The sequence below is a fragment of the Callorhinus ursinus genome, unplaced genomic scaffold (assembly GCF_003265705.2).
Source record: "Callorhinus ursinus isolate GAN/ISIS: 27379988/994484 unplaced genomic scaffold, GSC_fseal_2.0 scaffold14, whole genome shotgun sequence".
In the NCBI taxonomy this organism is placed as follows: Eukaryota; Metazoa; Chordata; class Mammalia; order Carnivora; family Otariidae; genus Callorhinus; species Callorhinus ursinus.
The window spans coordinates 45753100-45765482 of record NW_027397076.1 but is presented as its reverse complement, the minus strand read 5'-3'; the positions used below and the strand labels follow the sequence as shown (position 1 = coordinate 45765482).

The 12383-nt window shown below is 55.6% G+C and overlaps 1 protein-coding gene and 1 long non-coding RNA gene across 3 annotated transcripts; one reads left to right on the top strand and one right to left on the bottom strand.

The window, feature by feature from the left end:
- Nucleotides 1-3510: 3510 nt before the first annotated feature.
- On the bottom strand, nt 3511-4223 carry LOC141374130 (uncharacterized). The gene is made up of 2 exons (XR_012380769.1): nt 3932-4223; nt 3511-3843 (listed from the first exon to the last, which is right to left on the bottom strand). It is a non-coding gene; the product is annotated as an uncharacterized lncRNA (long non-coding RNA).
- Nucleotides 4224-6064: 1841 nt separating this feature from the next.
- NAB2 (NGFI-A binding protein 2) lies at nt 6065-12133 on the top strand. 2 transcript variants are annotated; one of them, XM_025882923.2, is made up of 7 exons: nt 6067-6394; nt 7812-8685; nt 9122-9255; nt 9587-9638; nt 9732-9864; nt 10071-10262; nt 11260-12133. In XM_025882923.2, the coding sequence occupies exons 1-7, from the start codon at nt 6312-6314 to the stop codon at nt 11367-11369; spliced, it is 1578 nt and encodes a 525-aa protein (XP_025738708.1). In that variant the 5' UTR covers nt 6067-6311; the 3' UTR covers nt 11370-12133. The 2 variants fall into 2 exon arrangements, with proteins under 2 accessions (XP_025738709.1, XP_025738708.1); XM_025882924.2 differs by lacking the exon at nt 10071-10262 and having other exon boundaries at nt 6065-6394.
- Nucleotides 12134-12383: the final 250 nt, after the last annotated feature.

Here is a 12383-nt window from a genome sequence, read left to right as displayed (position 1 = left end):
TTGATGTCATGCAATGAAAGTAGCATTTTATGTCTGTTGTTTTCCTCCCCCAAACCCATAAAACTAACCTAATCATGAGAAAAAAAATTAAATAAATTCCAATAGAGGGCCAAACTACAAAATACCTGACTACTACTCCTCAAAATTATCAAGGTCGTCAAAAACAAGGAAAGACCAAGAACCTAGAACAGCCAAGAAGAGCCTAAGGTGACACAAGAACTAAATGTAATATGGTATCATGAATGGGATCCTGGAATAGAAAAAATATATATATTAGGTAAAAACTCAGAAAATCTGAATAAACTGTTGACTTTTCATTAATAACAACATGTGGATACCAGTCCATTAATGGTGGCAAATGCACCATACTGATGTAAGGCAACAATGGTAGAAACTGGATATAGGGTATAGGGGAACTCTCCATGCTATCTTCTCAATTTTTCTGTAAATCCAAAGGTTTTTAAAAAATAAACTTGTATACACACACATGCACACACACACATACACACACCCCTTCATTTTCTACCAGCCCCCAAATTGTCACCATTCAGAGCTCACTCTTTGGTTTTGAATAAAGGCCAGAGAACAGAGGAACTAATTTCAGATTTGGGAACTAATTCCAGATCACCGACTACTGACTTTTGACATGTGCAAAGGAGATATATAGTAATGAGACTGTATTGTCTACAAACGCATTCCACCTTACCACCCAAAAAAGTTCTGTCCCTTCAAGGTAGTCACACAAGAAGTTTTTAGCCTTATTTTAATCATGAGGACACTGCTCAAAACACTTTAAGAATCATCTTCAGGGGCTGCCAGTCTGGCTCAGTCAGTAGAGGATGCGACTGTTGATCTTGGGGCAGTAAATTTGAGTCCCACATTGGATGTAGAGATTACTTAAAAATAAAATCTTTTTTTAAAGATTTTATTTATTTGACAGAGAGCGACACAGCGCGAGAGAGAATACAAGCAGGGGGAGTGGGAGAGGGAGAAGCAGGCTTCCCGCCAGCAGGGAGCCCAATGTGGGGCTCGATGCCAGGACCCTGGGTTCATGACCTGAGCTGAAGGCAGATGCTTAACGACTGAGGCACCCAGTCGCCCCATTAAAAATAAAATCTTAAGGAGCACCTAGGTGGCTCCAATGGGTCCCAGGGTCCTGGGATCAAGCCCCACATCGGGCTCCCAGCTCCTCGGGGGGTCTGTATCTCCCTCTCTCCCTGCCTCTCCCCCTGCTTGTGCTCCCTCTGTCCCTCTCTCTCTCAAATGAATAAAATAAAATCTTTAAAAATAAATAGGTAAATAAATAATCTTTAAAAAAAGAATCATCTTCAGAGTCTATAGCACACAATGCAATGAATATTCATTATCTGCAGGTGGATCTGATGTATGCAAATAGCCAAAAACTCAGGCCAAGACAGTTGAGTAAATGGGGTGGGAAATCTGGATAGTAAATGTGTTTTAGAATATTTTTGGATTCTAGAAAAGTAATATGGTGCATATACAACATATAAAGCAACAATCCCAATGGGGCCTAGGACAGCACCCTGTAATCAAACAAATTAATTTTTCTCCATTGAGACATAAATATTCACACTGGGATAAACAAAAATGGGACAGATGAAACTATAAATAACTTCATACAAGTTTAGGAGGTCTGCCACAAATAGTTCAGGTCGGATTAGGTTGTGATGTCAAATGAATTAATAAAAAGTTTTGGTTTTCATACTTTTTTTTTTTTTTTGGTTTAGGAAAAGGATTGCACACAATAAATATTTGATGAAGATACTCCATTCCACCTATTTGGTCACCCAAGCTAGAAGCCCAGCTATTTTGGCTACTTGAATACACCCTCCCACCTCTCACTTGGACCACTTTAGTTTCCTTCAAGCTGGCTTCCCTGTTGTTTTTGCAACCATAAAACCCTTCAACCACACTACTCCTAAATGCAGATCTGCCTGTGTCACTCCCATATTTCAAAGTCTTTGATTCCCTAGTATCTCCAGTGATGAAGCCCAGGGTCCTTAGTATGATCTAAAACACAGATGTAAAGAAACTAACTACAACTGTGCTGTTCAAAGTTTGTTACCAATCTGCAATGAAAGCATTTCAGAAATTAAGTGTAAACATTTAGAAACTTTTCTCCCAGTTCGAAAGAGAATTTTTATATTTATTGAATCTAGTAAAAATATGGATTTATTTTACTTTTCTAATAATTCACGTTTAGTGTATTTTATAAAAGGGAACAATATGTTGGAATTTTTTTTTTAAATTTATTTATTTACTTGACAGAGAGAGAGGGAACACAAGCAGGGGGAGCAGCAAGCAGATGGAGAAGCAGGCTCCCTGCTGAGCAGGGAACCCAATTCAGGATTCAATCCCACGACCCCGGGAACAGGACCTGAGCCGAATGCAGACGCTTAACCGACTGAGCCACCCAGGCGCCCCCTATTGTTGCATTATCTCCCTACCTCCTTAAAGGCAGAGATTAGGATTATTTGTTTTGGCTGGGCGAAGCATCTCTTGGACTAAACTGAAGGACAACACTCCTTGGACCACAATTGTAACATGTTACAAAGAGAAAAAAAGTGAGGATCATTATTTTATATTCATGTTTTTCTGTTACCTGCAAGGACTTCAGTCTTCTACATTTCCCATCTGGGTATGAATTAATTTATCAGAACACTGGACATTTTATTTTTATTTAAGTAAACTCTACGCCCACTGTGGTGCTGGAGCTCACCGCCCCAAGATCAAGAGTCACATGCTCTACTGACTGAGCCAGCCGTGTGTGCCCCACAACAGTGGACATTCTCAAAGACCAAGGAGCCAGACTTGTGACACTCACTGGAAACTTTAAGAAAGGAGACCTCTCCACTTAACAGTTTTGCCCGGGTTTGGCCCCTTTTGAAGTAAAATGTGTCAATCACCCTTTTCAAGATTGCTCAAACCTGGAAATATCATCAATGCATTCATTTCAGAGGGCCCACCAGATAGCTGACCTACCCTGGAGAAATCCTGGGCTGAAGGAGAAACAAGCAACTATAACTGAAAGGTGTACAAAGAGCCATGAGACCTCTGAGGGATGGAGGGAATTAATTCTGCCTGGGGAGGGGGTGCAGGAAGGTGACATTTGCGCCAGACCTTGCTGAGTGAACTGGATTTGGCCTGGTAAAAAACGTAGGGGAGAGGAATGTGAGCAGCGCAATCTGCTAGATGAAAATCTACACGTGCCCAAGAATGACAATCCTTCTGGTTAGCAATTTCCTCACTCCTCTTCCACCCACTTCTTCACACTCTTTTCCCCTGTTCTTGGAAAATTGGGACTGGGGATACTGTTTCCCTTCCTGGAAGAGACCGGGTTAGACAATAAATTAATCCTTGATTAAATGGGATCCGCTTCTCTGCTCTGCGTAATCTGAGAACACTCAGATGGGGGAGGAGGAAGCAGGTGAGTCAGGTAGGGAAGTGGTCCTGATCCACACTGAGGAGAATGAGGCTCACGGAGAAAGAGAGAAGAAATAAGATTTTTGTATTTGTGCTACACCTTTTTTTTTTTTTATCATCCCCCCCCACCACCTGCCTTTTGTCTTTGTTTTTCTATAGCTTCTCATAGTCTCCGTCTCTTTGTCTCTCTCCAATTGCAGAAGGCTGGAAATTCCTAGTTCTCAACGGAAGGGAGTAGGAGGGGAGTTGGGGGTGGTAGGAGTAGGAGGGAAGCGAAGAACAGACATCTCAGCAGCTCCGGCTGCGGGGGCGCTCTGGGCCTCTTGCGGGGCTTCACAAGTCAATGATTTCTTAAATGTATATATTTTTAAATCCACACATAGGGGCTCACATACAAACCTAGAGAGAGACAGACAGATACACAAGTCAATGTAAAGAAACATATAAATACATTATCTCAGGATACAGAAGCACAAACTAGCAATACCGTCTTAAATTTGCTTGGCACTTCTCAGAGTTTTCATATACATCTTCTCATTTGAACCTCACGACAACCCTGAAAAACAAAGCCACAAACACTCGGGAGTTTCACTCTCCCACACAGGTTCGCACCCAGGGAGACCGACCCCCTCCTGACTCCCCTAGGGAACTGGGCTAGCCCAAGCCTTGGGACTGGTCTCCCTTCGTCCTCCTCTGGCCTAATACCCGCCCCAGAACCGAAGAGTGGAGGACCCAGAATCGGCTCCTCCCTCGTCCGCTTTCCCGGGCTGGGACCCAAGTTGGTTACCCCTCGCTGGCTTCACTCGCTACTCCGCCCTCTTTCCCGGGCCTGCCTCTCCCTCCGGACCCGGGGGCTCAGCGCCGCCCCAAAGGGGCCCGGGTGGGAGGGAGGGGGGCGCCTGGAACAGAGGCTGCGTGGGCGGAGGATGTGCGTCACGGGGCGCGTGGGCAGGGGGAGGGAGGAGGCACGTGGAAACCCGGGGCCAGCGGCTGGCAGCCCAGACTCCAAAATAACCAGGGGAGAGTGGGGGAGGGGATGCCCACACACTTCAGAGGGGGTCGGGAGAGTCCCCGGAGGAAGCCCGTCTAGCCGCTCCCTCCAGTTGCAGGACTGGGGATTGGAAGGTGGGGGAGGGGGAGTCTGCTCTTTCCTATTACCCCCTCACTGCGTTTGGGGCTTAAGGAGAACGAGAAGAGAATCGTAGGTACCGAAATCCCACCCAGGGATGCACTCCCCCTCTCCTTGCCTCCACCGGAGACGGAAAGGTCCCCTTGCTGAGCCGGAATGTAGAACCAGCCCCGGCCCACGCCGCCCACGCCCTGCCAGGCCCCGAGCCACTCAGAAGTGCGGAATGGCGGGGTGGGGCTGAGGTTTCGGACCAGGGAGAACCTGACCCCCGGCCGGTCCGCTCGGTTCCCCCTCCGCCCCGCCTCCATTTTGCCGGGGCCTGGAACCGCAGGACCGGGCCCTCAGAGCCCCGGCCGGCCCCCGCCCCCACCCCGACCTCCCAGCCGTGGGCGGGAGTGTAATGGGAACCAGATGGGGCTAGGAGAAACAAACCGGGGTGGGGGGGTTCAGAGGGGGCCAGGCTCCTTGAAGGAGCTCCTCCCTTCAACTCCTCCGCAGGGAGCCACGTCGGACGCTCCGGCCTCCCGCCCATCTTCCATTAGACTCTCTCGAGCGCAGTTCCCTAAACACGTCCGCAGAAAGGATGTTCTCCCTATCCCAGCTTTGCCACAGAATTCCCCAGGAGCAGGTCCCCATTCTCAGCAAACAGGGTGCGACGAGTGGAGGAAGGAGGGTTACCTCGCCCATCCTTGCCTGACAACCCGACGCGACTGATCGACGCGTTAGCTTCTAGCATAACCCGCCCATTCCTGTACCCCAAACTTCGACAGGAACTCGAGGCAGGGATGGAGGCCTGGGTTTCCGAGAATGGCCCTTCAAATGACTCCATTTGCTGCAGGGTAAGGGTGCTGGGATAGCCAAGGAATTCCTGCAGAACCCCGCGCTCACAGACCTGCCCTAAGCGCACACTCAAGGGGAGTCGGAGGCACGCCCGAAAGGAGCCGCGCACCCCGAGGCTCCGCCAACTTTTCCCGGCTCATTCCTAGCAGTCACACGTACAGCACCGCGAGGCCGGAGTGTGGGCAACGGGCGTCCGCGTAGTTGTTGAGGCGCGTGTGCACGTTCGTGCGCTTGTCCGTGTTTTTGTGTACCCGTGCGTGGTTGTGAAACTCCGCTCTCCGCTCGGAGGGGTAGGAGCCGGGGGGTGGGGGGGGAGTAGGAATGTCGCCGGCTGGGCGCTCACGTGGGTACGTGGGCACGGAGAGGGCCGGCTGTGCATCCGGCGTGGGCGGCAAGGAGCGACCTCGCCCCGCCCGCCGGGTCCCCAAGCCCGCCCTCCGCAGCCCGGCCTCGGTCACCTCAGTCCCGAGCTCGGCGCCGCCGCTCCGAGTCCCCGCCCCCGCCTCCCGCTCCACGCCCCCCGCTCCACGCCCCCTCCCCCCAGTCTCCGCCTCTCTCCGACGCTCTGCCGCGGCGCCTCCACCGCCGGCCCCGAGGCCCGGGCGCCCGCCCCCCGCCCCCGGCCCCCGCCCCCGGCTCTGCCCACGCCCTCCGCCCGCCCGGCAGCCAGCGCAGCGCCGGGCCTCGCTCCCCGTGCGTCCTGCGGGGGCGGCGGCGCGGAGAGGCGGCGAGCGCAGCCGGGGAGGGGGGGGCAGAGGCACAGACAGAGGCGCGGAGGCTCGGAGAGAGGAGACGTGGAGGGAGGGACGGAGCCCGGCCAGCGGCGGACACGGCAGCGCGCGCCAGGCGCCGAGCGCTGGGCACCGAGAGGGGCAGCCCCTGTGGCCTCCGGCCGTCCATGCACAGAGCGCCCTCCCCCACAGCCGAGCAGCCGCCGGGCGGAGGGGACTGCGCCCGCCGGACCCCGCAGCCCAGACCCAAGTTAGTGGGCAGAGGGAAGCGGCGGGGAGTGGAGATGGGTGGAGCTGGACTCAGGCAAGGGGTCCGGAGGGCGGAGGTCGAGAAGAGAACGAGGGGAAGCGGGACGGGGGTGGGGGGTGGAGACTGACTGAAAAGGGGGTGCGTCTTTGAATTAGGGGGCCCTGGGAGCAGGTAGGGAGCGGTTGAAGCTGGATATGAAAGAGTAGTACCTAATTCTCCATCCCCCGTTTACTCTGCCGGCGTGATCTGGCATGTGAACCCCTTGCAAAGAACGTGGGGGCCCCCAAACGCCAGGGGAAGCCCTGGAGCTCTGACTGGTAACAGGGCTGGGGGAGGGCTGCTGTGCTGGTTCAGTCTCCCGTTGGTACGGAGTACGCGAGCCCCAGGGTCCGGGAGAAGCCGGCGCCTCGGAACCCAGGGAGAGCATCAGCAGGGCTGTGGAGAAGCAGGGCATGCCTTAGGCGTCCCTTCTCTTTTCTGTGGCTTTATTTACGGCACGCGGAGGGGAGTTTCGGGGTGCAGCCTCTCCCTCAAGAGGCCTTGAGCCGCTCCTCCGCTCCACTTGGAGGTGTGGGTGGAAAATGAGGGAGAGGAGGTAGGTGGGTTTCGCCCACTGCCGCTGCCACTGTGGGAGTGTGTGGGGGCGGAACAGGCCCCAGAGCAGAACAATTGAGGCACTCCTCCCTCCTTGCGCCTGAGCTGAAGGGATCCGCCTACCTACCCAGCAGGTGGGGAAGGTCACTGCCCGGAGAGGGGCCAACTAAGGGGCACTGGGCAGTCGGGAGGAGAGGGGAGGTCCTCGGGAACAGCTCAGAGGAGCTGAGCAGAGCAGGGGTCCACCTGGCTTGACGAGTGGGAAAGGGCCACACCCCTCCCTTGCAGCCGCCTGGGTAGGACAGCACCAGGGAGTGAAACTGGCCGGCAGTGGTCCCAGGCGTCCACTGTGGGGAGGACAGGGGGTCGGTCCTACGTGCACCTCAGTGTAGAAAGTCACCTTGAGTAACGCTGAGACTGCTGGGTGTTGAGGGCGGAGGGTGAAGACCGTTCTGGGGGAGAAGGAGGCCCAGCCATTCCACGGGTGTGCTGGCTGGCCTCAGTGCTCAAGGTCTCCTTGCCCCAGGCTAGAAAAGTAAAAGCTGAGAATGGTGGTGAAGAGCTTTTGATTTCAGCAGAGAGACCGGGCTGCCTTTTGGTACTTGTGGCCCGTCTGGGATGGCACTGGTGTGTTTATGTCTCCGGGTGATGCCTAGTTCTCCTAGTCTGTGCTCGGGCTGGGGTATTGGGCAGAGAGCGCCTTCAGAGGAGGAGAAGAGAAGCCGGCAGGAAAGAGATGACAATTGCGAGTGTGGGTTGGTACTCAGCAGGGGGACCCGGACTGACTGCCTCCCTTTCTCTGTCCCGCACTCCTCTTTTCCAGGCCCAGTGCCCGAGCCATGGCACTGCCTCGGACACTGGGGGAGCTGCAGCTCTACCGGGTCCTGCAGCGCGCCAATCTCCTTTCCTACTACGAGACCTTCATCCAGCAGGGAGGGGACGACGTGCAGCAACTGTGTGAGGCTGGTGAGGAGGAGTTCCTGGAGATCATGGCTCTCGTGGGCATGGCCACCAAGCCCCTCCACGTCCGACGCCTGCAGAAGGCACTGAGAGAATGGGCCACCAATCCAGGGCTCTTCAGCCAGCCAGTGCCTGCCGTGCCTGTCTCCAGCATCCCACTCTTCAAGATCTCCGAGACTGCGGGCACTCGGAAAGGAAGCATGAGCAATGGGCACAGCAGCCCAGGGGAAAAGGCAGGCAGTGCCCGCAGTTTTAGTCCCAAAAGCCCCCTTGAACTTGGAGAGAAGTTGTCACCACTGCCTGGGGGACCTGGGGCAGGAGACCCCCGGATCTGGCCAGGACGGAGCACTCCAGAGTCCGACGTTGGGGCGGGAGGAGAAGAGGAGGCAGGCTCACCCCCCTTCTCCCCACCTGCAGGGGGAGGAGTCCCTGAGGGAACTGGGGCTGGGGGGCTGGCAGCAGCTGGGGCTGGGGGTGGTCCGGATCGACTGGAACCAGAGATGGTACGCATGGTGGTGGAGAGTGTGGAGAGGATCTTCCGGAGCTTCCCCAGGGGGGATGCTGGGGAGGTGACATCCCTGCTGAAGCTGAACAAGAAGCTGGCTCGGAGCGTAGGGCACATCTTTGAGATGGACGATAACGACAGCCAGAAAGAGGAGGAGATCCGCAAATACAGCATCATTTATGGCCGCTTTGACTCCAAGCGGCGGGAGGGCAAGCAGCTCAGCCTGCATGAGGTGAGGACCTCATTCTCCTAGTGTTACACTTAGCTCTGAGGCCTTAACTGACTCACCTTGGAGAATCTTCACACTCCCGAGGTCTGTTTCATTGCCCCTTGGTCAGGACCCCATGCCCCAGTTGCCCCCACACAGCCCAACCCCAGCCTCTGCGGTGCTCCCCTCCTCAGCTGAGGGGGAAGCAGAGGTACAGGCCAGAGCCCAGCGTCCCGCTCTGTGCTGCTCAGGACCGCTCAGGTAGTGGGGGCTCCAGGCGTTCCTAGGAAGCCGTGGATGCTGATCTCTGTCTTCCTCCTTCAGAAAGCCGCGTAGTATCAAATCCTAAGCAAGCATCTGATGGATGGGCTTTATTTGTCTGATGATGAAGGGTGTGAGGAGGTCTGGGCAAGGCAATAGGAACTGAGGATTGTAACCGCTCCGGTGGCCCTCTCCACAGCTGACCATCAATGAAGCTGCTGCCCAGTTCTGCATGAGGGACAACACGCTCTTACTGCGGAGGGTGGAGCTCTTCTCCCTGTCACGCCAAGTGGCCCGAGAGAGCACCTACCTGTCCTCGTTGAAGGGTTCCAGGTGAGACTCCTTTCTCCAGGTCCTTCCTAGATTAGAATCCTGCCAAGGAGCTGGGTCATGGGCATAATCTCCCGTTCAGGTGCATCTAGGCTTACTTCCTACCCACGTGCATGTCCTGCTTTTCGCCAGGCCCACTTGTCTGGGTCTGGTTCCTCCTATCCATCTCAGGTTCTGTCTGCTCACCCACAACAACAGTACCAGAGTTAGAGACTCCTGTTCAGCCAGCTTCTTTCTGGTCTTGAAATAACGCATGCTCCTCCCCAGAGTCTGTGCTCTGCCCATTGTGCGTCCATCCCCAGCTTCACCTTCCTTATTGCTCTCGTCTTCACAGGCTTCACCCCGAGGAACTGGGAGGCCCTCCACTGAAGAAGTTAAAACAGGAGGTAGGTTTCTAGGGTGGATGCAGGGGATTAGTGCAGCCTCCCTCAATCCCCTCCCTTGCTAGGTCCTCATTTCCCCATTTGGGGCATCCACAGGTTGGAGAGCAAAGTCATTCTGAACTCCAGCAGCCTCCCCCAGGCCCTGAGTCCTATGCACCCCCATACCGCCCCAGCCTGGAGGAAGACAGCGCCAGCCTGTCTGGGGAGAGTCTTGATGGACACTTGCAGGGTGAGTGTGCATCAGAATATTTTTCTTCTCTCTGTGGGGGTGGAGTAGGTGGGAGGAAGGAGCCAGGAGGCAACTGCCTGGAACAGGGTTGGGAGGCCTGGCTGGATGGGGGCAAAGGGGCCTGGACCTTATGGGTCTGCTTTGCGGTTGAGGGTGGGGGTTCCGTTGACTGTAGTCCCTGACCTGATCCGTGCCCATGCCCACAGCTGTGGGGTCATGCCCAAGGCTGACGCCGCCCCCTGCTGACCTGCCTCTGGCATTGCCAGCCCATGGGCTGTGGAGCCGCCACATCCTGCAGCAGACACTGATGGACGAGGGGCTGCGGCTAGCCCGCCTCGTCTCCCACGACCGCGTGGGCCGCCTCAGCCCCTGTGTGCCTGCGAAGCCGCCTCTCGCAGGTGAGGCAGCAGCAGTGCCATCCCCATGCACCCCTACCACCCAGGCTCCACCCAGCAATCCTGGTGTCCTGGGGCTGGGTGGGAGGAAGAGGGATGTAGTCACCAGAGAGGGCAGGCAGTAGGACGATGGGGCTCCAGCCATCCAGGCCTTGGGTTGAGGAAAGGAGGGTCGGCAGGTTTATTCCCACTGGGGAGGGTCTGATCCTATGGAGATCTGTGAAGGGGGCACTGGGGTGAACGAGGGGACAGAGAATGGGGGACCAGGGGAATGGAAAGGAGGGTCACCAAGAAGGCCAGCAGGGATAGAGCTGCCACCAAGGCAGAAGGGTAGAGTAGGCTAGGAGTCAGGGTGGGGTTGCCTAGCTTGGAAGTAGAGGAGCCCAAAGGGGGATGCTTTGTGTGTGGATGGGGGAAGGGCGTAGTCCGCCAGAGGGCCAGAGCGGCTGGGCTGAGAGTGATGCAGCAGACAAAGCCACCAACCCTGGCTTGGTATTTTTAAACTGTGCGTGGGTGGGAAGTGGGGGTGGGGACTGGAAGGGGGGCTCTTCTTGGGGGAGGAGCTGGGAGGCTGGCTTCCTGTGTTCCCCCTGATTTGGCTTCTAAGAAACTGGAGGGGCATGGTAGGGTAGGTGGGGCCTGGGAGGGGGCCAGGGATGAGTGGGGGCGGCAGAGCCTGGGAAGGGGGGGAGGGGGAGAGGTCAGAGCCAAGCCACCCCCACAGCTCCTGACAGAACCAGAAATTCCAGCAGAACGGAGGCGGGAGAGACAGAGAAGGAGAGAGACACATACAGAGAGAGCGCTACACACAGCCAGAAAGGGGGGGGGGCGCACACACTTGGGTATGGAACACCCCCCACACCTGTAAACGTGTAACGGGCAGGAGGCAGTAATTGAAATCCAGCTCATCTGTGCAGTCTTCTCTATCTCTGCCTCCTGTCCAGCCACCTCTCTGCATCGTCCACCCCATGGTCTCCTAACCTACGCCTTCTCCCCACAGAGTTCGAGGAGGGGCTACTGGACCGATGCCCTGCCCCGGGACCCCATCCTGCTCTGGTGGAAGGTCGCAGGAGCAGTGTCAAAGTGGAGGCTGAGGCCAGCCGGCAGTGAGGGGTGCACTGGTGTCCTCAGACCCAGGACTTGGACTTCTGGCTCACATAGACTCCAACATTCCCCATCCCTGGCATCTAGTCACAACCCTGGATCCTCCCGCTGCCCTTCTCCTGCCTCCCCACCTGCTCCATGGGCATAGAACTATGGGGCTTCAAGCAATAACGAGCAGGGGCCTGGCAAGAGGACACAAGGAGGGTGCGTGGTGCCCCTTCACCCTTGCCTAGAGCAAGGGGGCAAGGACTCTGTCTCCAGGGTATTTGGGGTTCTCCCCTCCCTTACACAACACACTCTCATTCTCTGTAGCTTGAACCAGTGGTATGAGCAGTTGGATTCAGTTTGGCCATGGGGGAAAAGGGGACTTCGTGGTAAGGTCCAACAGCTAAAAATGGCAACGTTTACCCCCAGAACTGGGGGCCTGGGAACACTGGACCTGCTCCTCCCCTCTGCTCCCCCATTTTTGTGCTTCTAGTTTGTTTCTTTAATTTAACAAGTGCTGCAGTTTGCCCACCTATCCCAATCTTTCCCCCCAAGTCCTCAGCAACTTTTTCCCTCCTGCCCTTCCTGGGGGTGGGGGGGAGGGTGGATGTAGGGTCCCCTCGACCGGCCCCCTTAGGAGGCCTGGGTTGGACTCAGGGTCTCCCTCAGCTGGGGGCTGGACCGCAGCACCTGTCTGAGCAGTTAGAGCGTCTTTCTTTTCAGATCGTGTACAGTAGATTATTTATTTTGTTATTTTGGAATAAAATTTATTTTATGGCTTAGGATCGATGACCCCCAGGAGGGAGAAAGGGTGGCATGGGGCTGGGGGAGTGGAGGGAAGCTGGCAGTGGATGGGGAAAGAGAAAAGCAGCGGCAGGTCGGGCACCCTAATTCACTCAGAGGACCACACACCTGGGCCTGGGTCCCAGACTCACCCCCAGCCTCTGGGCAGGATTGGCAGGGTTGAACCCCCAAAGCTAGAGCCACATACAGATGTAACAGCCACATAGACCCACTGGGGCCATGGTCATACGA